The sequence below is a fragment of the Raphanus sativus genome, chromosome 1, assembly GCF_000801105.2.
Source record: "Raphanus sativus cultivar WK10039 chromosome 1, ASM80110v3, whole genome shotgun sequence".
Taxonomy (NCBI): Eukaryota; Viridiplantae; Streptophyta; class Magnoliopsida; order Brassicales; family Brassicaceae; genus Raphanus; species Raphanus sativus.
In genome coordinates, this window is record NC_079511.1 from 3156147 (window position 1) to 3184071 (window position 27925).

The 27925-nt window shown below is 37.1% G+C and overlaps 8 protein-coding genes and 2 long non-coding RNA genes across 14 annotated transcripts; 3 read left to right on the forward strand and 7 right to left on the reverse strand.

Annotated features, from left to right (window-relative positions):
* Nucleotides 1-1910: 1910 nt before the first annotated feature.
* LOC130509205 (uncharacterized) lies at nt 1911-2960 on the forward strand. Its single transcript, XM_057004943.1, has 4 exons — nt 1911-2122; nt 2223-2289; nt 2525-2605; nt 2716-2960. Exons 1-4 carry the CDS (start codon nt 1961-1963, stop codon nt 2781-2783), a joined length of 378 nt encoding a protein of 125 aa, XP_056860923.1. The 5' UTR covers nt 1911-1960; the 3' UTR covers nt 2784-2960.
* Nucleotides 2961-3247: 287 nt separating this feature from the next.
* On the reverse strand, nt 3248-4826 carry LOC108862231 (thioredoxin-like 1-1, chloroplastic). Its single transcript, XM_018636297.2, has 3 exons — nt 4461-4826; nt 4005-4346; nt 3248-3920 (listed from the first exon to the last, which is right to left on the reverse strand). The coding sequence occupies exons 1-3, from the start codon at nt 4695-4697 to the stop codon at nt 3672-3674; spliced, it is 828 nt and encodes a 275-aa protein (XP_018491799.1). The 5' UTR covers nt 4698-4826; the 3' UTR covers nt 3248-3671.
* A 3273-nt stretch (nt 4827-8099) lies between these two features.
* On the forward strand, nt 8100-9443 carry LOC130509212 (syntaxin-related protein KNOLLE-like). The gene is made up of 2 exons (XM_057004952.1): nt 8100-8962; nt 9026-9443. Exons 1-2 carry the CDS (start codon nt 8322-8324, stop codon nt 9303-9305), a joined length of 921 nt encoding a protein of 306 aa, XP_056860932.1. The 5' UTR covers nt 8100-8321; the 3' UTR covers nt 9306-9443.
* LOC108843141 (violaxanthin de-epoxidase, chloroplastic) lies at nt 9342-11539 on the reverse strand. The gene is made up of 5 exons (XM_057004948.1): nt 11234-11539; nt 10969-11138; nt 10477-10573; nt 10014-10405; nt 9342-9940 (listed from the first exon to the last, which is right to left on the reverse strand). Exons 1-5 carry the CDS (start codon nt 11441-11443, stop codon nt 9427-9429), a joined length of 1383 nt encoding a protein of 460 aa, XP_056860928.1. The 5' UTR covers nt 11444-11539; the 3' UTR covers nt 9342-9426.
* A 672-nt stretch (nt 11540-12211) lies between these two features.
* Nucleotides 12212-14879, reverse strand: LOC130509216 (RNA polymerase sigma factor sigB-like). The gene is made up of 7 exons (XM_057004960.1): nt 14663-14879; nt 14165-14346; nt 13486-14091; nt 13173-13403; nt 12961-13101; nt 12684-12884; nt 12212-12604 (listed from the first exon to the last, which is right to left on the reverse strand). The coding sequence occupies exons 1-7, from the start codon at nt 14739-14741 to the stop codon at nt 12308-12310; spliced, it is 1737 nt and encodes a 578-aa protein (XP_056860940.1). The 5' UTR covers nt 14742-14879; the 3' UTR covers nt 12212-12307.
* A 158-nt stretch (nt 14880-15037) lies between these two features.
* Nucleotides 15038-16825, reverse strand: LOC130509220 (uncharacterized). The gene is made up of 5 exons (XM_057004964.1): nt 16436-16825; nt 16303-16353; nt 15729-15862; nt 15479-15579; nt 15038-15389 (listed from the first exon to the last, which is right to left on the reverse strand). The coding sequence occupies exons 1-5, from the start codon at nt 16757-16759 to the stop codon at nt 15235-15237; spliced, it is 765 nt and encodes a 254-aa protein (XP_056860944.1). The 5' UTR covers nt 16760-16825; the 3' UTR covers nt 15038-15234.
* A 111-nt stretch (nt 16826-16936) lies between these two features.
* LOC108861306 (magnesium-chelatase subunit ChlD, chloroplastic) lies at nt 16937-21086 on the reverse strand. The gene is made up of 15 exons (XM_018635144.2): nt 20750-21086; nt 20391-20569; nt 20235-20319; nt 19827-20143; nt 19625-19748; nt 19422-19514; nt 19165-19260; nt 18912-19058; nt 18621-18827; nt 18274-18429; nt 17961-18068; nt 17727-17861; nt 17470-17628; nt 17270-17390; nt 16937-17176 (listed from the first exon to the last, which is right to left on the reverse strand). The coding sequence occupies exons 1-15, from the start codon at nt 21002-21004 to the stop codon at nt 17091-17093; spliced, it is 2268 nt and encodes a 755-aa protein (XP_018490646.2). The 5' UTR covers nt 21005-21086; the 3' UTR covers nt 16937-17090.
* Nucleotides 21087-22528: 1442 nt separating this feature from the next.
* Nucleotides 22529-23592, reverse strand: LOC130509232 (uncharacterized). The gene is made up of 2 exons (XR_008943371.1): nt 23106-23592; nt 22529-22778 (listed from the first exon to the last, which is right to left on the reverse strand). It is a non-coding gene; the product is annotated as an uncharacterized LOC130509232 (long non-coding RNA).
* LOC130509222 (palmitoyl-acyl carrier protein thioesterase, chloroplastic-like) lies at nt 23587-26003 on the forward strand. The gene is made up of 6 exons (XM_057004966.1): nt 23587-23771; nt 24217-24743; nt 24817-24950; nt 25063-25176; nt 25258-25429; nt 25529-26003. The coding sequence occupies exons 2-6, from the start codon at nt 24249-24251 to the stop codon at nt 25847-25849; spliced, it is 1236 nt and encodes a 411-aa protein (XP_056860946.1). The 5' UTR covers nt 23587-23771; nt 24217-24248; the 3' UTR covers nt 25850-26003.
* A 16-nt stretch (nt 26004-26019) lies between these two features.
* Nucleotides 26020-27919, reverse strand: LOC130509227 (uncharacterized). 5 transcript variants are annotated; one of them, XR_008943369.1, is made up of 6 exons: nt 27701-27919; nt 27058-27495; nt 26851-26946; nt 26503-26583; nt 26369-26418; nt 26020-26299 (listed from the first exon to the last, which is right to left on the reverse strand). It is a non-coding gene; the product is annotated as an uncharacterized LOC130509227 (long non-coding RNA). The 5 variants fall into 5 exon arrangements; XR_008943364.1 differs by having other exon boundaries at nt 26020-26202; nt 26300-26418; XR_008943366.1 differs by adding an exon at nt 26706-26749 and having other exon boundaries at nt 26020-26418.
* Between the last annotated feature and the right edge of the window lie 6 nt (nt 27920-27925).

Sequence of the window (27925 nt, forward strand, 5' to 3'; positions counted from 1 at the left end):
AAGTAATAAAATATAAAAATATCTGATTAAAATTAAATTTTGTAGAACAAAAAAATATAAAGAAATGCAGGCCATCTAAATATTATCCCCTAATTTTTGTAGGTGTGTGTCAATGTCTTAATTACGATTTTAATTGTGAAATATGTCTTAGGTGTTATGCATTTTTGTAGACATCTTTTATATAATATAAAGAATAAAGTGTTTTGTAAAAAGCATAAATGACTGAAATAAATGTACTCAAGTAGTAAAATGTTTTATATGGAAATCATGTTATCTAATTGAAAGTGTATATTGAAACAATTATTAACTTTTTGTATTAGGGATTTTTATATTAAGAAGACTAGGATCTTTCCTGCGCATAATTAATAATTTAAATATAATTTTATTCTATTAAAATTACAGCTTGATATTATTATTTCATATTTTAATTTTATCAATTTAAAAATATAAAATTAGAAAAGTAATTTATCGTTATGTTTCTTTTGATTTGGTTTAATTATTTTAAATTTATTTTATTTAAACTTTGATAGAATTAAATTATGTTTGATAAGAATAAAATTTTATTTATCTAATAATGATTATTTATTAAATATGTATATCATCCCTAGTTTTAAAATTATATATTTAAATCTATATAATTTTTTGTTTATTTTAGTTAAAATATGTTAAAATGGTAAAAATTATTTTGTTAATTTATTTAATGAATCGTTAATTATTTATTCAATAAAAAGTTATGATTAGTTTTGTTTTTGTTTTATATTTTGAAGGCACACATACAAATAATTTTAATAATATATATATATATATATATACCAGATTTCAGAAAATAAAAGAAATAATCATTACTATATTTTAAAGTTTTTGACAAAAATAAATTTTTTATGTAAACCATGATGGTTTAGATGGTCTAGATGGTTCAGATGTTGCCTTATATCAAATGATTTTATTTTCGGAGAGTGAATAAGAATCTAGCAAAGAGAAGAAGAGCTACCTACATGTGCATTATGTTTTTTCAAATACACATCCGATTACCCTTCAAATATGCCGACTGTTCGGTTTGGTTCAATGCGCTCATATTAACATAGAGTAATCCTTGTGCATTATTTAATGTGTCACATTCTCGTTCAAAATAATAATATAGTTTAAAAAATGTTTAATGTTGGAGATATTAGTTACTATCATATGTTTAATTATAAAGAAATTTTATTTTAATGGTTAATGTTAGAGATATTAATTATATCATATTTTAAAATCTTATCAAAAACAGAAATATTCATAAAGAAAATTATATATGTCATAATTAAGTAAATGTTATATCACATTTTTTAACTAGATTATTATTTTTTATGAGAATGTGACATATTAAATAATACAGAAAGATTATTATTTTTAATATGAGCGCATTGAACCAAACCGAATATAGTTGGTTTATCTGAATCTAATATAAACCACCTAAACAATTATGAGATGTTATTGAATAGGATAATTTAGTAGAATTGAGTGTAATTTAAATCTAAACCTAAATCCAGTGTTATTGGATTAGATTTTTGGTAGATAGAATTTAAATCTATTGAAAAAACTCAATCATTCAATATTTTTTAAATTTTGTTAGAATTCAGTTATGATAGATTTTATTGGAAATCAATGTATCTTTTTAACTAAAACAAATCTACATTTCTTATAGATTTTTTGAAGAAACGAGATTGGATATCTTTTCCATCAAAATACTTTCGTACTTAAATTCTGATACTTGATTTCAATTCCAATATTCAAACTCCCTAGTGTTCAAAAAAAAAAAATCAAACTCCCTTAGAACATCGATATAGAAAAGGGCCCAAGCGAAGTTAGTTAGAGACAAGAAAAAGCCCAAAGATAGGTCAAGCTAACTGTTGGATTTATGGTTTTAGGACAAGTTCTTTTTTTTAGGTTTGAGCTTTGGAGGAGTCAACTTTTGGTAAAGATGGCGAAATACAACGAGATAGCGAAGAAGAAGAGAGAGGCGAAAGCGGATAGAAAGCGAGCTATCCACGGAGATCCACTCACCAATAAACTGAAGAGCAGAGCTCCGGTTGTCTCCGTCTCCGGAAAACGTCAGAGAAAACTCCTCCGAAAATGGCGCCGAGTATGACTTTCTTTACTTTTCTATCATATTGGATAAATGATAGTGCCATTATTAGTTTTCAAATTTTACTTAAAAAGAGTTGTTGTTGAATTGATAACAGGAGCAGAAAGAGATGGTGGAGAAGGGTCTTGTAACCATGGAGGATGTCGAGATGGCTTCTGCTGATGGTACCCATTTTTCTTTTTGTTAATTGAGCTCTTAACTAAGTTTGCATTAACAATTTAGCTAGTATCAGCTCTTGGAGGAATTTGAGCTGTAGACTTGGCACCTATAATTCTTGTATAAATTGTTGTTACTGTTAGCATATTCATTAAAAGGTCATTCCTTTTTGGCCCTTGTGACTTTTGTATGTGTTGTATTTGGCTTAAGTGAGGCTTTTTTTTCCTCTCTCTCTGGTTTCAGCTGCATCAGAAGAATCAAAGAGATCCCCTAGAAAGTTTAGCGTGAAGAAGACCTTGAAGCTTAATAAACTAAAGAATAAAGGTAACCATTTGAGTTTTGCTGGCTCGTTTCCATCTCAAATGCCGTATTTATTTAAAGCAATTCAGTCTGTCATGGAGGTAACTAGATATTTTTGTCCACATGTAATGCAGGCAAGAAGAAGAGAAGCCAGGGAGCCGCTGCTGGCCAAGTATCTACTGCTGATCAGATGCTGGAATGAGTGTAAATCTTTGAATCATCGTAGGATCTCTTTTTTTTTTTAATAAGTTTTCCGAATCTAGTTTCTCTAATGTTTTTCTTAAAAAGATCTCATTTTGTATTCTGGCCGGGAATCGGGTTCTGTTATATGTCAAATTTACAATACTACTACTTACTTGTCTCAGGACCTGTTCTATGACTTCTATTCTTCCATTAGATCTGTCTTATCGAAAAATCTGCTCAATGTTGACATTCGCAACTTCATTTGAACGAAAAAAAACTCATGAATCAGCGAAATCGACAGACTTGTAGTGCAACTACATAAATTGTGTTTGTCCACTATTTGATCAACCAGTAAGCCACACGCAAGTCTTGTGCTTTAGCTCTTATTAGAGGAAAGAATGTAAAACTAACGGAAAACACTTAAAACCCATAATATGAAAGAGATATAACATGGTCAAACACCATTTTTGAAAACTTGTAAACTAAGCTTAACAAAAGACATTATTGACATTAAATAAAATATCAATCCATAGAGAGTATGCCATCCTGATTCCTGAATGACAATTGTATCATAATTTTCACTTGCATACAAATACCTTAAAAGCAAAGAAACAGAACTAGTCCTACTGAACTGATTGAAGTTAAGTAGAAAGCTTTCCATGGTGCCCAAGCGCACGACCTTCCACTCCCATAAGAGCTGAGCAAAACACTCTAGAACCACTCGGAATTGGTCTTGCTCTAGGAAACCCCATTAGACCGGTTATGCTCAGGGGAACCCCACAAAAATAAACCGGCTGCTTCAAGAACAGACAACTGTAATATATACATCCAGTTGCTGCTACTAGCTAGTACTACTAATCAGACAAACTGTACAGAGAAAGATTTATTCACTCTCAGAAGAACCATATCATCTTCCTGCGGAGACCAATGTCTTCTCGTCACTGCCGCTCATCGATTGATGACGAACAGGAACTCCTGGTTTCGAAGCAGGGATGACCGCTTCTCTCTCAACAGGTACAACCTTCGGTGTGTAACTAAAATTGAGTTCTCTGTTGGCTGCAAGTGCCACGAGCTCTTTCTCTTCAAGCCCTTTCGTTGGTCCAAGGCTGCACCTATCCGGACTATGCTTCGCCAATGCATCTCTAAACTTCTTGATCTGAAACACACAACAATATCAAAAACCAAACCCTAAGACGATGGTCTCTTCATGGGGGATGATGAGAAAAAGAAAACGTGTTACCGTAGCATTGGTACAGCTAAAGCTGCAGACACGACCCTGAGCGCCACGGTAGAACCGGAAAAACGGGAGGACGTGGACACCGAGACTGTAACACATGGACTTGTGCTCCTCGTAATTCACCTGGAGAAACTGCACGTCGGGGTTCTGTTCCGCCAGCTGGCACATCTTAGGATGCAGAGCCTTGCATCCTCCGCAGCCAGGGGAGAAGAAATCAACCACGACGAGCTTATCGCCAGCGTTGGTGAGAGAGTCGACGAGGTCTCGAGCCGAAGAGATCTCTCTCATGTTCTCTTGCAGACCTTTCTCCCACCACTTGTGAGCTGTCCCAATCCTCAGCGTTGACTGTATAAACAAAAAAAAAATTTACTTTCCGACAGATTCAAGAAACCGACAACTCGACATGTCTGAAAATTAGAATCTTGTTAATCAGATCACTCATGTCTTAAATAAAATTACCTGAGCGGTGATGGATGATGATGGGAAGCGCCTGTTGAAGGTCTGTGATTGAGTATCCAGGATCTGTTTTCCATAGAAGTCACTTCTAAGAGGCTTCTGCTTGAGAGACGAGAAACTCTTTCTGAAACCAAAGCTCACCGATGACGATGAGACAGAGAAGTCATCTACGTGGTTGTGGTGATTCTTCACACAAGCTCCTCCGAAGAACAAACTCGTTTTGCTGATTACCTCCGCCATTAGAAGGAAAGTATACAAAATTTAGAACCAGAAGATGAAGAACAAGAAGAAGAAGAAAAGTTAGGTCTCACGGAGACAACGTGTCCTCACAGCAATCTTTAAGTTTTCGCTTTTTTTTCCTCTTTCACACGAGAAAATTTATAAAAAAAAATGAAAAGGGAAAGTCTGGACGAGAAGAAAGTGTTTTTTTCTTTTCATCATGTGATCTAAACCGTCGATTTTGGATATGGAATTTAAGATCTGACGGTTGAATAGTTATTGAGTTGGAACCAGTCAGATTAGTGGATAAGGTTCACACCAATTTAGCGGATATTAAGTAAAAAATTATCTAAACTTGGAATCGGATTCGTGTATTATTATTACCGTGTTTTGTGTAATTTTTTTTACCGGGATGACTTTAATTAAGAGTATTTTTAGTAACTTACTTTACTAAAATAATATACATTTTAACAATTTCTTGTTTTAATACATCGGTTTTCATGTTTCAAAGTCATATGTGATTAAATATATCGATAATTTGCCTTTCAACGTTTGATGAACTAATCTGCTAGAAAGATAACAAAGCTGGAATTAAAATGTTAAATTTTATAAACTAAACGAATGGTGGAGACATAAAAAGGTTATCCGCCTTGTAAATATTTGTTTTGTAATTTTACCAAAAAAAATATTTGTGTTGTATACGTAACGAGAGAGCGTATAGACACTAACATAAATGAGTGAAAAGGAAAAAGGGACATAAAGTAGTGATGGATATTTGGATTTCGAATTTAAGGAAGATAGTTTGCCAACACATCGCCCACGTGGGTCTCACTCCTCCACCATAACTCTTTTTAAAGATTTACACAAAAGGATCTATTTAACTCTTGTATTGGAAATAGACCTGTACTAGTAGATCCTTACCCTCATAACCCCAACTCATCACAAGAAGAACAATAGGATTCAATAGAGAGGGACTTGATTGTAGAGCTAAGCAACAAAGTCAGAGTGCTGAGAAACTAAAAATCGACGGACCAAAACATACAAAATGTGGTTAGTTTATTAAGAAAAACACAAATGAAGAATAAGTGGATACAAAATAAATATTTAATCTTGAGGAATGGGTTACTAACAAGAATTCCTATTTTCTCTTTTCTTTTCTTAAACTAATTTGACCAGATGCAAAAAAAAACCACCACATGTTTTTCAACATATACATCACAATATCAAAGCCACATTCTTTGGTTCTGAATGGAAAAAACAGTTCAAGCGTTGCAGATCAAGCAGATCATACAGATCAAACAGGACAAATGCAGATCAAGCAGATCACGCATGACAGATGCAGATCAAACAGGAGAAGTTATTTTAGAAATTATGAATGGTAAAAGCAGTTCAAAAAATGCATATCATATATTTAAATAATAAAATCTACACCAAAATATCAAAACACATAATGAAAAAATACATAAACAAATATAAAATAACTTAATGATTTGCCCATAACATATCCGCAATATTGTCTTTAATTTTTGTCATATGATATATATAATATTAGTTGAGCTAATTAGTAACAAATTTAAATAATTATATAAAATATGTCATAACAAATTTCTTATACTATATCTGCTTACAATTGTTTGTAAAACAAAAAGTAACTATATTTATAAGCATAACATGGAAATTTAAATTATATATGTATAGTTACAAATATATTTATAAGAGTAATTATAATTGATAGGATAAAACAAAATCTATGCTATTAGTCTTAAATATATCATATATATAGTTTTCCAATTAAATATACTTATTACTATATATTATATTTGATTAAAAATAATATATATAATTAAATAAATATAAATAACAATAACAATAAAAAGTAATTTACTCTATGCTGGAAATAAATGAGGCACAACACTAGTACATCAAAGCATAAACTACGACATTCTTTTTAAGCTTACATCCTACATCACAAGAGTTTTTAAAATTATAATTTAACAAAATAAATATAAAATATAGTTTAACCTTAAGCTAAAGAAAATTAATGAAATACAACATAGCTTAGCCGGTAGACACAACACAAAATTACAACAATTTTTTATAGAAATTTTATTTTTTGTTGTTTAAGAACTTTTTTTAAATGATTGCATAGAAATAGAACTAATAAACAGTAATGGATTATATCTATAGTTGATAAATCATTATTCTCGGAATTAATTTATATCAAGTAAAATTGTTTATTGGTTAATAACATGGTAAAAGAGTAGAACATCATCAAAAATGTGATGGGTAGAAAAATAGGCAGTTCTCTTGCTTTTTGCAGTAGAAGACAAAAAAAATTAACCCATAGATATATTTTCGGCTTTTATTTTTTAAAATATAAAAAATGGTGAATGGCTTTTGCAGGACAGAAAAAAACAATATGCAGGACATATGTCCTTCTCATGCCTCTCCATTCACACTCTTTATTAAATACAGTAGTAACAAAATACAATAATAGCCAACACTAAAAATTTGCCTAAATCTCAAGTCGACTAATATTATTGCATTGTAGCCCCTGTATTTTCTCATCAGTCACAACAAATCAAATCATGCGTTATTGGTTTTGTGATTTTAAAATCAATATACAAATCTAGTGTTATTGGTTATATGATTTTAAAATAGATTATGAAATCAAGTGTTATTCAATAACAAAGATTTGTTTATGGATTTGATTTGAAAGTATATTTCAATGGATTTGTAAATGTTTTCAACATCAAAATACAAAGGCACAAATACAAAATTAAACCTCGATATTTTGCTTGGATTTGTATTTTTTTCTCAAATTGTATAAAAACACAATATAAAATACGTAACACTTGATCACGAGTATTAGTTTGAGGTTCCACAGAAACATAACTAATAACTTCGATGGATATGTCAACCGCCAACCATCCACACATCAGGCAAAAAAACTATTATCATCATAATATCGTCAGTTCCTTTGTCCTAGTATTCCAGGAATAATGGGTTTTTGAAGTCGTTAACTCAAACTGTTTGTCAATGGCAAAACACTCAAGCTTGACTTTCCCTTTCTCTTCTTGACAATTCTGTATGGAATCTTTTTAGACTCCTACCAATAAATCTCTTTGACATAGAAAATGTGTTCTCTAGATTGGATGCTTGCATCTTCACATGTAAATCCATGTACTTGATTTCAAAGTCTTATTTGAATTCTTATTAAGTCCACTTATTTGATTTTGAAATCAGTGGATTTATCAAAAAAAATCAAATCCAAAAAAATTTCTAAATCCACTAAAATAAAATGTCAGAACCAATAACCCCCACTCAATTATCACAAAGCACTTTAATATACAAGTAATCACAGTTCAGCCCCTATATTCTTTTCCCATTTCAAAATCATCACTCAACTAAAAAAAATCAAATTGATATCAGAAAGCCGATTGACAAACGTACGTACGATCTAACGGATACATCTCCTAATATAGCCGTTGAGGGGGAGAAACAAAGAAACACAGTAACGGCTACATTTCCTCCACTGCTTAAAAACGTTACTTCTCAGTTCCTTTCTCCATACCCCCAACACTCATCTCTCTCTTCATACAAACTCTCAGGTTATTTTCGAATTGAGTTTTCAAAGGCGAAAAGATGAACGACCTAATGACCAAATCCTTCACAAGCTACGTCGACCTAAAAAAATCAGCTATGAAGGATGATCTCGAATCAGGACCAGATCCCGATCTCGAGATGGCGAACAACAACACGGACGAGAACCTCTCTTCTTTCCTCGAAGAAGCCGAGAAAGTGAAAGCGGAGATGTCTCTGATCACCGAGACGCTCTCCCGGATCTCGCAGTACAACGACGAGAGCAGATCCGCGCACAAGGCGGACTCCGTGAAGTCTCTCCGCGACAAGATCTCCAACGAGATCGTCTCCGGTCTAAGGAAAGCGAAATCGATCAAGGCCACGCTCGAGGAGATGGACAGAGCGAACCGGGAGATTAAACGGTTATCCGGAACTCCGGTTTACAGGAGCAGAGTGGCGGTTACGAACGGTTTGAGGAAGAAGCTGAGAGAATCGATGATGGAGTTTCAGGCTCTGAGGCAGAGGATGATGAGCGAGTACAAAGAGACAGTTGAGAGACGGTACTTCACCGTTACAGGCGAGAGACCAGACGAAGCTATGATTGAGAAGATTATCACCGACGGAGGTGAAGAGTTTCTCGCACGTGCGGTTCAGGAGCACGGGAGAGGGAAGGTCTTGGAGACTGTGGTTGAGATTCAAGACAGGTAACTAACTGTTTAAGGGATCTTATCTTTTAATTTGTTGTTGTTGACTCGTTTGTTATAAAGGTATGATGCGGCGAAGGAGATAGAGAAGAGTTTGTTAGAGCTACACCAAGTGTTTCTAGACATGGCTGTGATGGTCGAGGCGCAAGGCGAACAGATGGATGAGATCGAGCATCACGTGATGAACGCGAGCCATTACGTGAAGGATGGTGCTAAGGAGTTGAATACCGCGAAGAAGCATCAGAGAAGCAGTAGGAAATGGATGTGCATTGGTATCATTGTCCTGCTCATCATCATTCTTATCGTCATCATCCCCATCATCACCAGTTTCACCTCTTCTTGATGAGAGACATTTGTGTTTACTTATTACCCACTAAAGGATGTCTTAATCCTTGTGTTTTTGTTGTGTAATAATCCAATGAATGTGTTTTTACAAAGATGTATTTTGTGCCTTATATAACAATCTACCTGAACTTTCTGATTGGTAAAGCCTTTCCGAATAACTTCTCAACCTCGTTAGCTTCCATTTTGAGCTCATCCAAAAGCTCCATCTCCTCTCTACTCAACCCTCTCAAGAAATTCTCCTCGTCTTGCTTTAGCTCCTCGAACCCTTCGGCTAATCTCTGGAACAGTGTCATCTCAGTCTTACCCACTTTCTCCACTTCCTTCTCTACCTCCTCTTCTATCTCTTCCACCTCTTTCACGATGATCTTCTCTCCTTCCTCCACCGTCTTCTCGAGTCTCTCCACAAGAGGAGGCTCGGGACCGCATGTGTTATCAGTTTTTATGAACGTGCTGAACTCTCTGCCTATGGTTTTAGCTGCTTTCTCAAGCTCCGGTACAATGCTGTTGGGTAAAGAAGCGCTTCTCGTGTACACAACCGCACCGCCGTATCCATCCCACGCATCGTTACGCCCACGGTAGTACACGAAGATGTAGTCTTCAGGTTTGTTCTCTATCTTTGATGACAGTATATACCTGCAAGAATCATGTGGAAACAACTTTTATGCCAAAGAAGAGAAGCAAGGACTATTAAATCTCATGTAATTACCAGTCGTCTTGATAGTGAAGGTACTCGTTGTCATGATTGTAGAAAACAGCAGGCTGGTTAGGATCTTGGACGAACTTCTGCACGGTAGACCTAGTGAAGAAACCACTGTCTGGTGTCTTTATTCTCCAGGAGATGTTTCCGACGAGCTTCCCGTCTTCTGTGTGGAACTCATGGAGCTGGCAGTCGAAGGCGTCAAAGGTGGGATTCAAGCCGCTCGTGATGTACCACTTGCCGTCGAAGTCCTTGACGTTGAAGCTCTTGACGAGGACAGAAGGGTCAGGGGCTGGAAACTCTCCGAGATCAGATTTTCTTGGAACGCATTTTTTTCTGGACACGGCGCATTCGTTGAACTCGTCGACGACGCTGTTCTCGAACAGATCACCACATTTAATCTGAAAACAAAGCACAAATCATTGGTCTCTTGTCTCTCTCTATATCTCTGCCTCAAAATGATATATTAAACCTGGCACTCGGTTTCATCAGGACGGTTGTTACAGGTCTGGAGACAAGCGACATTAGCTGCACAGGAAGGGTTGGCAATGCACTTCGCCAGTTCTATCCTAACAAGATTACACGGTCGGAAGATGTGAGATACATAATCTTGTTACCAAAAAATAAATCAGAAAAAGATGTTATTTAACTCAAATCAGCTCCATCTAGATAGAGACACTAATCAGCTAGGTCCAAAACCACAATATTGTAATATTAGTTTTTGTCCCATCATTTACTTAGGACCTCTGGTATCTATATGCAGAGAGTTACACTTTTTTTTTTTTTGATAAACACTCTCAACAATTCAATAACTCCAAATTTAAGCAAAAAAAAAAAACAATTCAATAACTGTAGAATCTGAATGGAGCCAAATACACAGTTCAAAAGCAAATTGCAAGTTCAATAGACATATTATCACTTAGAGATGCGCACTCACAACAATAAACTGATGCAGAGATTTTACCTGCACCCCTTTAGTAAGCATGCACAAGTCTTGAGAGCATCAACTGCATCAGCAGATGGAACTATGAGAAACGCGCAGGCAACAGCACCTACGAGCTTTAGCACCAGTGGAGTGGTCATCTCTTTGAGTGCATTCCTCGATGATGTCAATGCCACAATATCAAATACTCCCTGGCATATGATTATAAGCATTAGGAATAATGACGAAAGCACGAGCTGAAAAAAAAAACATTGAAAGAAACAATGTTTTTTGTTTTTGTTTTTACCTTAGAGATTCCTGACCTGAATCCAGATAAGGGTGGTGGGAATTTCGCAGTTACTCTTAGATTGGTGTTTTGAGAAGAAGAAGGTAAGATCTTGACCAAGAAAGTGCCTTTGATTCTCTTTCTTACAAGTTTATTATTACCATCGTCGCTTGAGAAGAATCTCGTACGGTCGTGACAGGGTGAAGTGAAACAATGTGTAGATACTGACATACTTTGAGACTGAAAGCTCCGCGGGAAGCAGAGGAAGAAGATAGAGAGAGAGAGAAGAAGAGAGATATAAGGATGTGAGGAAATGCCTTTGGATAAGACACGGAGAGTCTTCCTTTGTGGACAATTAATCATCTGCTGGTTTAAGATATTTTTTTTCCAAAAAAATATCTTAGTTGTTGTAGTTACACTATAATAATGTATCATAAAATACAAAATGTATGAAATTTATGAAATTTATGAATGCAAAGAATTATGAAAGTTTATACAGCTTTTAAACTTTATAGTAAAATATAAAACCTATTAAGATTTTGACGCTAGTGCCTGTTCTTAATTTTTTTAAAACTTTTTTTAATTAGTTTTCTGTATATATATAAACAAGTTTTTTGGTCAATATTGCTACCATGTAATTTTTCTGTTTATTTGTTTCCACTTTTGAAATGCAAATAAGTTGTTTATGTTTTTCTTATTTGTGTTTAGGAAAGTGAGGCTTTTATACAGTACATATGCTTTTTCACCTGCTTTGGAAATAAAATGTGCATTTGGTTTCCACAAAAATAGTATCCTCTTCTTCTTCTTTTGACATTCTAGATATTTTTTGTTTTAAATTAATAATGTTTTTCGTTTTTTTTTTGTAAAATTTATCTTTCATTTTTATTTATTACTGGTTGAACTGTGTGTTTAAGTAGGCAATCGCTGATGTTTAGTAAAAAAAAATCTTAATTTATATGCTTTGTTGAAATAAGTCGAGTAATAAAAAGGAGAGTAAAATGCTAAATAAATAATTACTGGTTGTGAAACGAATTTTACTCTGGTTCTATGGACAAATATTCCTCAGCAAATGACTTTAGAAAAGAAAAAAAAACATTATGATTCTTTTGTTTGTGCAACCAAGTACTGCTGCAAATGGCTGTTTCTCTTCTTGTTCTTGAGCTTCCTGAAAGCAGAAGACTCGATCTGCCTCACTCTCTCCCGGCTCACACCCATCGTCTCACCGATCTCTTGCAACGTCTTCATCCTCCCATCCTCCATCCCAAATCTCCAGCGTATCACCTGCTTCTCCCTCGTACCCAACGAGTCCAGTACTTTGTCCAAGTCCTGCCTCATGAACTGCTTCATCAGTATATCCTCTGAAGTTTCCGCTTCAGGGTCTGATATCACTTCCTGCATTCACAACAACACAATGTCATCAAACACACAGAAGACTACGATGTATGGTGTGTTATGTCAGGAGAGGACAAACCGAAGGTTTGAGGTTTAGATTGATTCCGATCTTCTGGTCTAGCGACCTTGGAGGCTTAGGAGCGAGTAGAACCGCCATGAGCCTCTTCATGGACAGCCCGGTCGCCTCTGCAACTTCTTCGTTCTTTGGTTGCATACCTGTTTCGCTATACAGTTGCTTTCTTGCCTCTTTCACACGGTATGTTGCTTCCACCATGTGAAACTGCCAAATCATCATCCCATTTAAAAAAATGTGTAATCATCAGAAACATTTATTAAATAACTGCGGCGACACTTACAGGCAATCTTATCATTCTGGACTGATCAGAGAGAGACTTCCGCACTGCTTGCTTGATCCACCAATGTGCATAAGTTGAAAATTTAAATCCCTTCGTAGCATCAAACTTCTCTGCTCCCCTCACAAGCCCTCTGCATCCTTCCTGTAAGCATAATAATGTTTTAATATCTATCACTTTCCTCTGTCCTGTAATAGATTATACACAGCTCGAACCTGGACAAGATCTTGGAAGTCCATTCCAGCTCCTTGGTAGTTCTTTGCAATCGAAATGACCAAACGAATGTTGCTTTTAATCATTCTGTCCTTGCACTGTGTGCCGTGAGTTATACGTTTCCTTAAAGTTTTTTGATCGACTCCAGCAGCAGATGCCCACTGTGAAAAGGTTGGCTGGTGGCCACAACGCTCAGTAAGCTCTGCTTGAAGTCTTTCCAACTTCAGAAGGTCCTAAATGAAAAGACCCAAAGTTTGTGATCAAGAAAACACAAGGGAAGTGGTTAGTTTAGAATTTGGAAGATCATTGATAAACCTGTATGCCTTCAGAGAGCTGTTGTTCTTCTCTGGCAGTGAGAAGCTTTGAACTGCTTGTGGTCATTCTCAGATAACGCAAAGGATCATTATGGTCAATCTCCTGTGAAGCAACACGTTTCTTTCTAGAGCTCGAACCAGTCTTCACAGACTGCATGCCCGATGCAGTTTTCTCTAGCCCTTTAACCCTCCGAGCTTTCCTTTCGGTCTGGCGTGTAGATCTCACAGCTGAACTCACCGAAAGAAGCTCCTCCTCCACCTCCTCCAGAGGCTCAGCTTCTTGTTTCTCTGGTGTCAAATCATCAGACGACTCTTTGTTACATTTAGGTGCAGTGACTCTATCACTCACAACTCCAGTGTCAGAAACCGGTAGATGCCCCAATATGCCAGCACGCTCCTTCTCGGTAAACTGGTCCCACTTGGAGCGTTTGTCGGGTGTTGATGATACTGATAGTTTCGAGTTGTGAGTGTTTTTGAATAAAGTGGCATCTTTGGCAACTTTGAGAGCGGCTCTGGCAAGGGCGAGTGCTTCAGCTGCTGCTGCCGCAACAACTGCTTCGTCGCTCGTGAGAAGAGTTTCAGAGGCTAAAGCTTCTAAATACTTTGCCTAGAAATACAAAAAAAAAAGCGATCAATAATCTTTTACTGAACCATTGATAACAAATGATTAGATAACTAACCTCAGTGGAAGGACCAGTGGTTCCGGTATAACTCCATGGCCTGTCTGAAATTCTGGAATCTGAATCGGTATCGAAAGAGGGTAGTCTAAGCTTGGACACATCAAGCGTAGCAGCTAACAACGGCGGTGAAGTGGATACTGCACATTGCGGTTGGAAGTAGACTGAACTCTTATTGTGTTTTGCTGCATCCCAATCATTTGAGAATATTAGATATATTTCACATTGATTTAAGATGAACGTGTTGGTTTTCTAATCTTTTGGTTATGAACCACATAAGTTGAGATTGTATCACCCTTATCAACTAGAAACTAGAATTGGATACACTATTCAAACATAAGGGAAGTTCTCAAGCCTGATACAACCAGAACTAAAAGAGACTAAACCCTGCAGTTTCCAACTCAAGGCTCTACCTTATTACTGGAGTAAGATTCTGGATATATTAAAAATTCAAAATTGGAATGTAAATGAGAGGGAGAGAGAGAAGAAGAGAATACTTACAGACAGGGTAAGAGGTTCTGAAGTGAATAGAGAAAGAATCAGGTTGGCACTTGAAGTTAGGAAGAAGACAAGAAGACATGCTCTCGGCTAAATTCGAAAGCTAAGTCTTCTGACCATTGACAGGATGAAATGAAAGCCGTTTAGAGATAGATTGTAGTTAGAGAGAAATGGTGTGAGAAAACTGGTGATAGGCGGATGAAGACGATAAACGGATAAAGCTCTTGTCAATGTCACTCTGCTTCATTCGTTCATTAACAGTTAACTGGGTTTGAATTTGGCCCATTTATCCATTAATCTTTCAATGTAGGCCCAATCTTAGTATAGACTTTTAATTTTAAAATTATAAAACGAATTTTAGGGAATGGTATTTGTCTATTTGACCAAAAAAAAAGACAATCAAGTTTCTACATCGTCTTTGTTGTGGTCTGTCTTAGTCTTACGATGTGTTTCTAAGACGCATATGACAGAAAGTTTTGAACCGTGAGACCAACTGAACCGTGATTTCTTTAATATTCTCATAGCTTGCAAAAAAAGGAACAAAGAATTAAAGTGAGAAAGTTTTTAAAAACGTCTTAGGAGTCTTCTTCGTCCTTGTCACCTCCTCCGGTTATAATGTTCATTAGTGTCTTGGATGCTATGCCTATTGCGTGAGAAGTCTTCTTCGCTGCACCAGCCACAACAGGTTGCAGCGATATTTCTGGTAAACTTGCTCTCTCATCAATCATTGCTGGAAAAAAAAACAATATCAACGTTCGCCATCACAACTAACTTGCTGTTGCCACCAATAACAGATAAGAAAAAACAGAGAAGCTTTACAGAGAGTTTTCTGGTGTGCAAGTGTTCCAATCTGTCGGATTCCAGCTTCAGCTGCTTGAACCACTTTGGCTGATTTGTTTACCCCATCACTTACTTCATGGCTGAAACCACCACCATAATCATATGATGATATCAACCATATTTTCTTATTCTAGACAAGATGAAAAGGGTAATAACTGTTGAAACATGTAAGCTTTTTAGAAGTTGGGATGATGGGAAAAAAAAAGAAAGAGCGTTTTTTAGTGATTACCTTAACTCGCTTAATTCAAGAGTAAGATCGCTAATTTCCATGCCGGAGAGCCTAATGGCTGCCAAGGTACTAGGGAGTTCTTGGCGGGCCGTGTCGGCTAACTTAGCAAAGGAAGACGCAGCTCTACCCATGGCCTGAGTAGAGGACAGGATAATAAAAAAAAAAAATAACTGCCTTTGAAATTAGATATCATCAATTCAAGAGAAAAAAGTACAAACATTGAGCTGAAAAAGAAACGAGGAAAGAAATCATATAGGCTGAACATAAAGCTAGGACACATTTAAAGAAGACAGAATCAAGGGGTTGGATTTTAGTTCAAATGTATTATCTGTTACTGCACTCTTTGTGTGGTTGCTTTCAGTGTTAATATTCAGCTAGCAGCAAGTGTGGATCGATGCTGCATACTACAAACTACTCTCAATCCACTCACATGCTCACTCTCTTATAGCCTCTCTAGCTATGGCTACTTGAAACAGCTTTTTTAATATAAAATGAGCTATGAACAAAAATAAGCAAAGAGGATTGAGAGACAGAGTTACCAGAAAGATGGAGAGAGAGAGAGAGAGAGAGTTACCAGAAGTGTGGGAACTGCTGTAACCACAAAACTTGTAAAAGCAACTGAAGTCTGCAAACACATCAAAAACATCAACTTTAGAAGAGCCAAGTGGTGGACGAAGGAGAAGACAAAAGAGCATGGTCTTTTTTACCGTGCAAGCAATGAAGGCCAAGAGAAGAAACGCCTGATCGCCTCTACTCATCATCTTGCCTAATTGAGGAGAAACAGAGCTGCCAATTTGCATCTTGAAACCGTTGGTGGATTGATGATCTTCCAAGACACTGATCGTCGCCCTAGAAATGAGGCTTCCAGAACTAGTAGAGCTCTTCTCTGGGTTTGAATTCAAAGACATAGTCACAAAACCACCACCACCACCACCACCGCATCTCTCTGCTGGTGGAATCTTGAAGATAACTCGAGTTCGAGAAAAGGAAAGAAACGGAGGAGCTGTAGAAATCAAGCGAATAGATTTCATAGCTGATGAATGAATGGAATTGAATTTGCGTTTCCTACTCTGCAACTCTTCTCTTCTTCTCTCCTCGAACTCCCCGCTTCCTTTTTACTTCGGTCTAGGCCGGTTCATATTTCGATTGATTAATGACAATTTCCGGTTTAGATTTGGATGGAGTCAAGGAAGATCTCCGGTTTAGAATTGGATGTGTAAAAACATTTCATTTTATCTTTCCATGTTTGATGAATCATGAATGAATTGTGTATTGTTGGTTGGTTGGGTCAAAAAAGAAAATTAGAATGTACAAAAATGTAAACCGGAATCATAAACCAAATATTGCAGGGACAAGTGAGGTCTAAGAGTTCTTCAGAGCTGATAAAGCATCTTTAGTAGTAGCCGAGATGACTGCATCCGAAGCATTTGGCAAGTAATAATATTTCCCTGCCAGAAATAAACATTCCAATGGTGAGATTTCACATTTTTCTGCTTTGAAATAAAGATACAATCTCTGTTGAACCAGTTCCAGATACAAACCTTGAGCAACTCTTGCGATCTCCTTGGCAAAACCAGTTGAAACAAACTTGTTCTCTGTATCTATCACTAGTAGAGACATCCCAGCCTTGTATATCTTCCCTGCAACTTCCAGTATCTCATCCTGTAACCGATACAAAGACCATCAATAGTCAATCACTAGCTTCTTTGATATTATAATACGAAGCTTCTTTTTTTTTTACCTTCAACTCTTGGGAGGAGGGTCTAGGAGCATCAGGAGCAATACCCTCGGGATCAGTTGATCTTTTCAGTGTTATGTTGGCTCGACCATCGGTTATTGCAACAATCATTATACGCCCCACATCACCACTCTTCTCTGCGTTAAGTCCCACTCTTACCGCCTAATAAAAATTTAAACACATCAGCTTAGATACTATTATTATTAAGCTGACACACATATAATGAATGATGAAACCACGTTAATAGTTATGTGACATACCGTTGTTAGACCATGAGCAAGAGGAGAACCACCACCACAAGGAAGTCTCTCAAGACGATTTCTTGCCATTGCAATTGATCTAGATGGGGGCAATAGCACTTCCGCAGCATCTCCTCTGAATGGAATAATCGCTACCTATACCATATCACTGGGAGTATGACTCTCATCCCAAGGCCCAAACAGATCAACAATCAACCAAACACGTTTACTGTTCAATAGAGTAACCCTCTTTACCTGATCCCTGCTTGTATAGCTCTCTGCAAGCAGTTTGAGTGCAGCACCTTTGGCGTTTTGCATACGATTCAACGCCATGCTGCCACTTGCGTCAACCACGAATATAACCTGACATACAACAACGGTATGTCTATATTTTCACTATTCTATAGTAAAATGAATAAGTCACATCATAGAAGCGATATGACATTCCTACATCCATTTTTCATACTTATATTCATCATGCCAAACATAAGTGAGCGTCATTTTGACTCAAGTAAACTGTCATATTTATATAATCTTTCAAAAGAAATGAATGTAGAAGATTCAATACCAGGGCTCCAGCTTTCCTTGCCATTCTTTTTGCCCTCATATCTGTTTTCTCGACAAAGACCTTCCTAGTTCCTGAAATATCTTTCTCTCTGCGCAATTTCTGGTAAGGCGCAGCTGCTCTAAGTGTTGCATCCACTGCTAATCTTTTTACTGGACCCTGTCAAAAGTAAAATTCGTTAAGGGACTATGCATGTTTAGGAGCCTAATCACTTCCATTTCTCGAGACTTAAGTGGCAATTTGGGAGCCTTAAACTAATGATCTTCTACGGAAGGTGTTTCTACCAATAAAATCAAGGTTGCAGTTAATTTAACTAGCCTGATCAAGATGGACCTAGAGAGCAAGCAAACCTTTGGAAGCATTGGCTTAATATAGCGTCCTCTATCTTCCGAGAATATGACATTCTTTGCTCTTCCAGCTTTACCCTTACGTCTCTGAGCTTGTTGAGCAAAGAAGAGGAGCTTCTCATCCACCAGACCGCCCTCAGCGTCAAATATAAACTCCTCAGGTATTTGATCCTGTTGCTGCTCATTTTCATTTTCTTCATTGTTTTCATCCTGCATTGGTAAAGGATTTTTATACATTAGAGAACCTAGTTCGCTGTCCAACAAGAATCAACAATGTATGCATAATCCACTGACCTCTTCTTCTTCTTCTTGATCTTCTTCATTTTGTTCTTCTCCAGCATCATTACTTTGTGGAGGTGGTGGAGGAGGCGGTGGTTGGTTCTCTTGATCAGGTGGTGGATTCTCAACTACGTCTGAACGAGGAAGAATGACCAGTTCGACCTATTAAAATTAGACAACAACTGCCAATCAGTATCTGGAGGACTATATAAATACTCCACTCAAATCATTTAAACTTCTGTAAAGATGTTCAATGAGAGTACTCAACGGCCTTTCTGAGGTCATCAATGGTGACTTTTTCTCTCCCTTCGATTGCAGCTAAGCACTTCGCCACACGGGCAGCATATAGCTCGGCGCGGTGTCCCTGCATCATAAAACTTGTTAATTGGTTCAAGACTACACTAGTTGAAGTCTTACTTGCATCTTGTCCTATCTTTTCAGTTTTATCTTCATTTCTTGCAGGAATACGTTACTATACACTAATTATTTCATACACACAAAAGTAATTAAGAAATTGCATAACACCTGACAACCACCTCGCATAGCTTCCAAAACCAGATACTTCAATTGATCTTTAGTTATCTTGACATCTTTCAAGTATTCTCTAGCCAATATAATCTGTAGCAAGAGAAAATGCACTGAGTTATGAACTTATGACTCAGAAAAGTTTAATAAGAAGCAGAGCATCCAATCGAGCCATTTATCTCTTTAATTGATTTGAGGGTTACCTGCGTCTTTGCCGTTTCTGTCTCTTCATCCACCATTCTAAAAACCTCATTACTGCGTTCCTGAAACTGTGTGGCAATGCCAACTGCTGCGACACGATCTTCAAAACTCATGGGAAGGTCTGCACTGCAAATGTTTAACATCATCATGTAACAAGAGAAAAGAAGTGGGAAACTACCGATTTCAAAAAACTCCTAGCAATACCTTAAGTTGATGGCAACACGGTCTAGCAAGTGCTCTCGAACAGCACCTTCTTCAGGGTTATAGGTAGCAATCAATAGCGGCTTACACGGATGCCTAAAGCTGATTCCTTCTCTTTCAACTATATTAACACCATCCGTCAATACATTGAGAAGCAGATTACTAATCCCTTCATCTAAGAGATTGATCTCATCAACATACAACACTCCCCTATGTGCTTCAGCCAAAAGACCAGGCTGGAAAACAGTCGTCCCTCTTTTCACAGACTCCTCAACATCAACAGACCCAATGAGTCTGTCCTCTGTGACTCCTAGAGGAATCTGTGTAAATACAAATGACAAAAAAAAAAAAATACCTAAGTAACAAAGAGAACTGTTTTGAGAAAAGCTGTAATAAAAAAACCAAATATACCTGAATGAAAGGAGATTTAACAATCTCAGTCTTAATGGTACCATCAGCATTGTACTCTACTTTCTCAGCTAGTTCGTCTTCCCACCTACATGTATCAGACATAATAAGGACACATGAAGTGAAGAGGAAGAAGAGGTAGTAAGTAAAGAGTCTTACTCATCAGGGCAAGCCGGGTCAGCGTTTGAGATAGAGCCAACAACAACTTCAATAGGAGGGAGGATGGCATGAAGCCCACGAGCCATGATTGTTTTCGCAGTCCCTCTACGACCAGAGATAGCAATCCCTCCGATCTCACGATCAACCGCTCCAAGTAAAAGAGCAGTCTTTATGCCTTCCTATAAACAAAACAACAGAACAAAGTTGAGAATCAACTAAAGCCTGCACATTTACATTCTATAAACCCTAATTTCATCGATTCTATTCACATCTTCACTTGATAAGAGAAGAGTGATTCACAATTCAGCAACCTACTGAATCAAATTGCAGCAAACGAAAGTTTTTGAGGATTCTCTGACCTGACCAACGACGGCGGCCAAAGGGAAGAACTTTCGGCCGTAATCGGAGCTGTCGGTGTCTGAGTTCGGCGCAGCAGCTACACCGTTTGGTGATTCGACGATGGCATTCGCGGAGGCACGTACGGTGAAACGGTACGATGAGACTCTGTTCCGTTTGGTGGTGAGGGAGAGAAACGGAGGTTTAGGTATGAAGTCTGAGCGGAGGAGATGGTGCGTTGAGATTGGAGATGATGCAGCAACAGGGGTCATCGCCATTTTTTGAAGAGATGAGGAGGAAGAAGAAGATGAGTGTATATTCCAGTGTTTTGGACCTTATCAGCTTTTGTTTGGGTTCTATCCTTTATCTCCTCCTCGCTTCCTGATTGGAGTATACGATTTTTTAAAAATAAAATTTCAAGTACTTTATCAACATTTTATATTCAAAATTTGTTTGGAAATTGTTATTTGGTAAACAAAATATGAATTAACTGGTGCATAATAAAATATAGTTTTTTTGGTTTGACAAAGTTTTGAATTTTTAAACCTTGGCTGCAGCCAACTGAAATGTTAATTTTTAGAATAAAATTTTCGTTGAAATGCACCATTCTATATAATTCCAAAACTATTTACCAGTTCCAAGGAAAACTTTATAAAATTAATTCTACATATTACATTTTTAGAATTGGAATTAAAATAAACTTTTTGTAAATTTTATTTCATTTGTTTCTCACTAAAAAAGTTCGTAAATGTATTGAATGATTTGAATTTCTATTCGACTAACAATTTTAGTTTTTATTACATTTTTTTCATTTCATTTCATCTGTTCCTCGATAAAAAGGTTAGTAAATGTCTGGAATGATTGGAATTTTCTGTCTCGCTTAAATCTGTTCCTTTTGTTTAGGGGCGGGCGTTTGGATATCCATTCAGATTCGGTTCGAATTTATTCGGGTTTCAGGTTTTCGGGGTCAAAGATTTCAGCTTTATTCGGGTATTTCTAAATTTCAGTTCGGGTTTAGTTCGGATCCTTCTGGATTCGGTTCGGGTTCAGATAACTCATTTAAATTATTTAAAATTTTTAAAATTCATTATATACTTTAAACTTCACAAAATCTATAAACAAAATAATATATTACATATAAATTTAAATAATATGTGTCAAAATACCAAAACTTAACATATAAATTGGTTTAATTTCAATATTTAGAATAAGAATCAATATATATTTTAAATATTATTGGTGTTTTGAGTATACTTTAACTATTTAGACATATACTTTTGAATATTTATATATATTTTTCAAGTATTTTGGACAATTTAAAAGTATCATATATTTTTTGGATGCCTTTTAATATACATTAAATCTAAAATTAGTTAATATATATAGGTATATTAATCTATTTTGGATACATTCGGGTACCCGAATATTTTGGTTCGGATCGGGTTTGGGTTCGGTTCTTTAAATACCAAAAATTTGAACCCGTTCGGATTTTTTTATCAATTTCGGTTCGAGTTTGGTATTACTTTTTCGGATCGGATTCGATTCGGTTCTTCGGGTTCGATCTTTTTGCCCAGCCCCAGTTTTGTTTATTATTCCATTTTTTATTTTACATGTAGTCATTTTTTTCATGTATCCTTTTATGAATAACCAGTTACTACTACCTTTTAAAATCACGAAATTTACCTAAGGATAAAAAGACAAATATATCACAGTGAATACCAGCTTCGGTTGGTTGGATCTACAAAACGAATGGTGAACATAGGCCACAGCAAATTAAACTACAGGTAACTAAGATATTGATCGACAACGTGATAGTAGACTTATTATACATCATAAATTTCCTACATAAATCGTGAATTACTGACATTTTCATATTCAAAATCAGAAAGCAAACTATGTGGCTTGACAGAGTATGTCCACAAATGTATATTCAACATTACATTCTCCCTCGACGAAACGCATTACTCTATACGGTATGCGACCCAATCAAGGAGTCGCATGCGCATTCGCAACCCTGGAGGTACTTCAAGAGACTGGTATCCCAAAGACAACCTATACAGTTGCGGAGAGTGACAAAGAAGGGAGAGCTTATCAGTGGTTAATACCAAAGCTGCATAGCTTAATTGGATTATTTTTCTTTTTAGATACTAGGTACGTTTAGATAAATCAATTTCTATGGATGTTATATTTATGGTGGAATACTGTTTTAGGTGAAATAATTTACAAGTCCAACGGTTGACTTTACGTTCTACAAGAAAAACATATGGTTAAAGGAAAAACTGCTAGGAATGCATAATGTTAGGTTTTGTATAAATGTCTGTTTCAATAGAGATTTGATAAAATACACAAGAGTAAAGGAAGAGATAGATGCACATGTACCTTGTTGTTGTGCGCGCTCTCACTCAACTATTATTACTCCTAAAACGTCGGTGCCAAAGTTGACATTTCTCTGTTAAATACAATCTGATATATGTCTCTTTCTCTCTAGCCACAACAATACGATGATTGGTTAGTGTGATTAGCAATCCTCAAAATAATAGGGGAGGAAATCAAATCCAGTTGAAATTTCCACGGAAGCAAGTAAAACAGTCTTGCGTGCTTACATAACGAGTGACCAATGCATAAGAAAATGAATAGATTAGCCTAGTTAGGTTAACCAATCCCGTAACAAGAAAAGGGCATAACTGGAAATAACAATGTTTTGAAACTACGAGAAGGAAGGAGAAAGGAAGAAGAAGGAGAAGGGGGGAATGCGATTTATATATATAAACAAACATAAGAAAAGGCCTCTCATCCACATCCCTTTACAGATACTCTCTCACCCTTTTTAGCTCTTTCTCTCTCTACGCGCAAATTTTTAAATATTTCTTTCCTATTGAGAATAGCAAACAAAAGTAGTAAAACAAATATTGAGAAAAGAAAAAAAAAGGAGGAGAGGAGATCGTGAGGGAGGGCACAGCCGAAGAAAAGGAGATAATTTTTTTTTTAGGTCTTGGAGAAAATTAGCGTTACCCCATTTTTGTGATTTCATTTCTACACCTGAAGGTGGTAGCATCTCTCTCTCTCTCTCTTGTTCTTCTTTTCTACTTTCATCGCTTTGGTTCGGATTCGTTATCTGATTTCTTTCTCAAATTCAATGCTTTATCGAAAATAATTAATATTCCAATTATCTTTTTTTTTTTTAAATCTGATTTTTATCGGTTTGTCTCTGTTGTTTGAATTTCAGATCTGGAATTTTTTTTCTCTGCTTCAAATTGATATTCCAATTATCTATGGCTATTTTCTGCAGCTACTATTTGGATTTATTACACGACAAAAGTTTTGATTTTTTTTTTTGTGTTGTGTTTTTGATTTCTTGGTGTTGCGTTGTAGCATTTTATTGTTTAATTGGTCAGCTTATCAAATCATCTAATTGTCGGAAAGATGTAGACTTTTGTAATAATATGTCATGTCACTCACTTTTTGTTTTGTTTTTGTTTTGTGGTTACAGTGTCTTTGAACGCTCCATCTCCTCCTCCAGTCATGGTGGCCACCTCCGCTACGTCTTCATTCTTCCCTCTCCCATCTTCCTCCCTCGACCACTCCACCGCCAAAACCACCAACAAACCCACCTCCACCAACTTCTCCGGCCTCGCCCCGACACCAAACTCCGGCGGAAGGATGAAGGTCAAACCCAACGCCCAGGCTCCGCCCAAGATCAACGGCAAGAGAGTCGGTCTCCCCGGCTCGGTCGAAATCTCGAAGCCCGACAACGAGCCCGCGCCGAGGACGTTCATCAACCAGCTTCCTGACTGGAGCATGCTCCTCGCCGCCATCACCACCGTCTTCCTAGCCGCCGAGAAGCAGTGGATGATGCTCGACTGGAAACCGAGGCGTTCCGATGTGATCATGGATCCGTTTGGTCTCGGGAGGATCGTTCAGGACGGGCTCGTGTTCCGTCAGAATTTCTCTATTAGGTCTTATGAGATTGGTGCTGATCGGTCTGCGTCTATAGAAACTGTCATGAATCATTTACAGGTATGGAATGGATAGTAGCTACTTTTGATTATGATTGTATTGTATTTTTGATCTTGTGCTTTATGGTATATAGGAAACGGCTCTGAACCATGTTAAGACTGCTGGACTGCTTGGAGATGGGTTTGGTTCTACTCCTGAGATGGTTAAGAAGAACTTGATTTGGGTTGTTACTCGTATGCAGGTTGTTGTTGATAAATATCCTACTTGGTAAGCTATTGTCAAGTCTATTATCAGTTGATATTGCTTTTTTTGCAACAGCATAGATATTACATGATGTGTGCATAAGTCATTTTTGCTTATTCAAGTAACTGCATCGCAGGGGAGATGTTGTAGAAGTAGATACATGGGTCAGCAAGTCTGGAAAGAATGGTATGCGTCGTGATTGGCTAGTTCGTGATGGCAACACTGGAGAAATTTTAACTCGAGCTTCAAGGTTTGCTTTTTTTTTTTTTTCTCTTGTTGTACTCCAGCGAGATATATCTGATAATTAATTCAAAGTTATTTTATTTTGAAGTGTGTGGGTGATGATGAATAAAGTGACGAGAAGATTATCAAAGATTCCTGAAGAGGTTCGAGGGGAGATAGAGCCTTACTTTGTGGATTCTGACCCGGTCATTGCCGAGGACGGCAGAAAGTTGACAAAACTCGATGACAAGACTGCTGACTATGTCCGTTCTGGTCTCACTGTAAGTATAAATTTATTTCCTCTTCTGTTTTCTTCAAACAAAGCCTGAAAAACTTGTGAGATGATGATTCTTAACAATTAACTCTTTTTTTTGTTGCAGCCGCGTTGGAGTGACTTGGATGTTAACCAGCACGTTAACAACGTGAAGTACATCGGGTGGATACTGGAGAGTGCTCCGGTGGGGATGATGGAGAGTCAGAAGCTGAAAAGCATGACTCTTGAGTATCGCAGGGAGTGCGGGAGGGACAGCGTGCTTCAGTCCCTCACCGCGGTTTCGGGTTGCGATGTCGGTAACCTCGGGACGGGCGGTGTAGTGGAATGTCAGCATCTGCTCCGACTCCAGGATGGAGCCGAAGTGGTGAGAGGACGAACAGAGTGGAGTACCAAAACATCAACAACGACTTGGGACATTACACCGTGAAAGAAAAAAAAACAGCAAACATGGGGTCCTTTGGTTCGTTTGTATAAACTATACTACCTGCTTGCAACCATCACCAGTTCGTTTTCCTACTCAAAACAGTTTGGGCCACCTTTTGTATATTTTTTTTTGGTTCGTATTTTTTTTGTTTCTTCGATGGAGGAGGTCCCTTTTATTATATTTACTAGAAAAAGAATTCTTAAATATAAATTCGATTGCAATACCTCACAGCACCAACTGCAGTGTCTTCATGGCACCAAGCGCAGTTTTCGGTAGCATTTAGAGCAGAAGTTGTAGCACCATCCATTAGTGGTGTCAATGTCACGGACCTAGGCAGTGCACAGAAACTCTGCAGTCTACATGGTCAATAGCAGGAGGAAAGTAATATGCATGGAGAGGTCATGATTCATGAGCTAACATATATCTAAAATGAAAAGAATAGAGTTCACCAACCTGCAATGGAGAGTTAACAACGTTGTTGTTCAGCTAAGTAAGAGTTATTGGTTTCAGTTTTATTCATACCTCCATACTTGGAAGCTGTGGAGCTGCTAAAATCATCATATCCAGATAACCTAGTAAGAAGAAAAATCCCCTCATGTTTGAGAACAACGTCCACATTTTTTCTTAGACAACAGTTCTAGTCTGGTATGTCTTACGCTATAAGAACACTCTAGCCAGTAAACAATTCATTGTCAAATAGAAGTGTGTTACCGAGGTAGCATTCAGGAAACGCGGACCTGCAATGACACATTAGAAAATTTAGTATGCTGGTAAGATGAGGGTGTCTTAAATCACTATCTAAAACATACAATGAGAGATACTATATAATATAATTCTATGCAATATACACATTCTTCACCTTATATGAGATACTACATTAAACCGAAATACAGTAATATGAATCTGAAATACAATATACAAAAGCAAAAGCGGTCAGCAAATAGAACAGCTTCGAAAATATACTTCCCAAGAAGCATCTAATATTATAAATGCTTAAGGATTACCCGGCTAACAAAGCCTTCAGTCTGATCTGCAGAATTGAATCTCCCGAGGACTACGCTGTCCACGGCCTCGAGATGGTCCACCATTAGTACCAATTCCTGCTAATGAAACAATAAGTTGAAACTACTTTTAAGAGCTCCATATATAGGCTATGTTGACTGCGCTTTCAACACACAAATACCAAAAAAAATGGATATGAATATAATTACCATCATTTGCATTAGCTCCTTCTGAAGGCGTACCAGATGAAGGCATTGATTCTGCTGGATGCCTCACAACCAAGTGCAAAGTATGCCCATTCTCCAAATCTAAGATGATGTCAAGTTCAACTATACTGAAATAATCAAGCGACGGAAGAAAAGAACCGACATAAACTACAAATCTGTTTCAAGATAAAAAGAGCGCCTTTCTTTTGGCATGCCTATACAAAATCCCCAAAGGAATACATTACAGAACATGTATGCAGAGAGTTACGACAGATGTTGAAAATCTGAATCTGAACTAATAAAAAAAAAAATCATCAAGTAGGATGCGATACTCAAAGAGTGATCAGAAACGCGACAGATAGCTTTTCTTTTGGTAGCAGAGAAATTCCTGAGGCTGTGGTTCCTGGACAACGATTAGAGGAGACGAAGCCTTGCACTGACCTGTTGGGAAAAAAATCAGTGAGTTGTCTGTCAAAGAGATGGGGATTAAAGGAATCTATAAAAATAAACAATTGTATATGTGTAGCATCTCAAACCAATAACAATCCCCCTTTTGCAGTGTTTCTAGCCTCCCAAAAGTGGATCATAAAGAAGCCTAATTCACAATCCGCTGACACAGAGAGATGTCACGGCGACTTGGACTTACCGGAGTTCAGAACAGATTTCATGGCCATCGCTTGTTGTTCTCCTCTAGAGGGTTTTGGATATTGACCAACGAACGATTCGAGAAAAATGATTGTATAAGAGAGAAAAAAGTAGGAGATGGAACGACAACATCTGTAATGAAAAGAGTAAATAAGGGAATTGAATGGTGAGAGTGGATTGTGATTATGAAACGATGAAGATGAAGTGTAAGAGTCGGGGATAGATC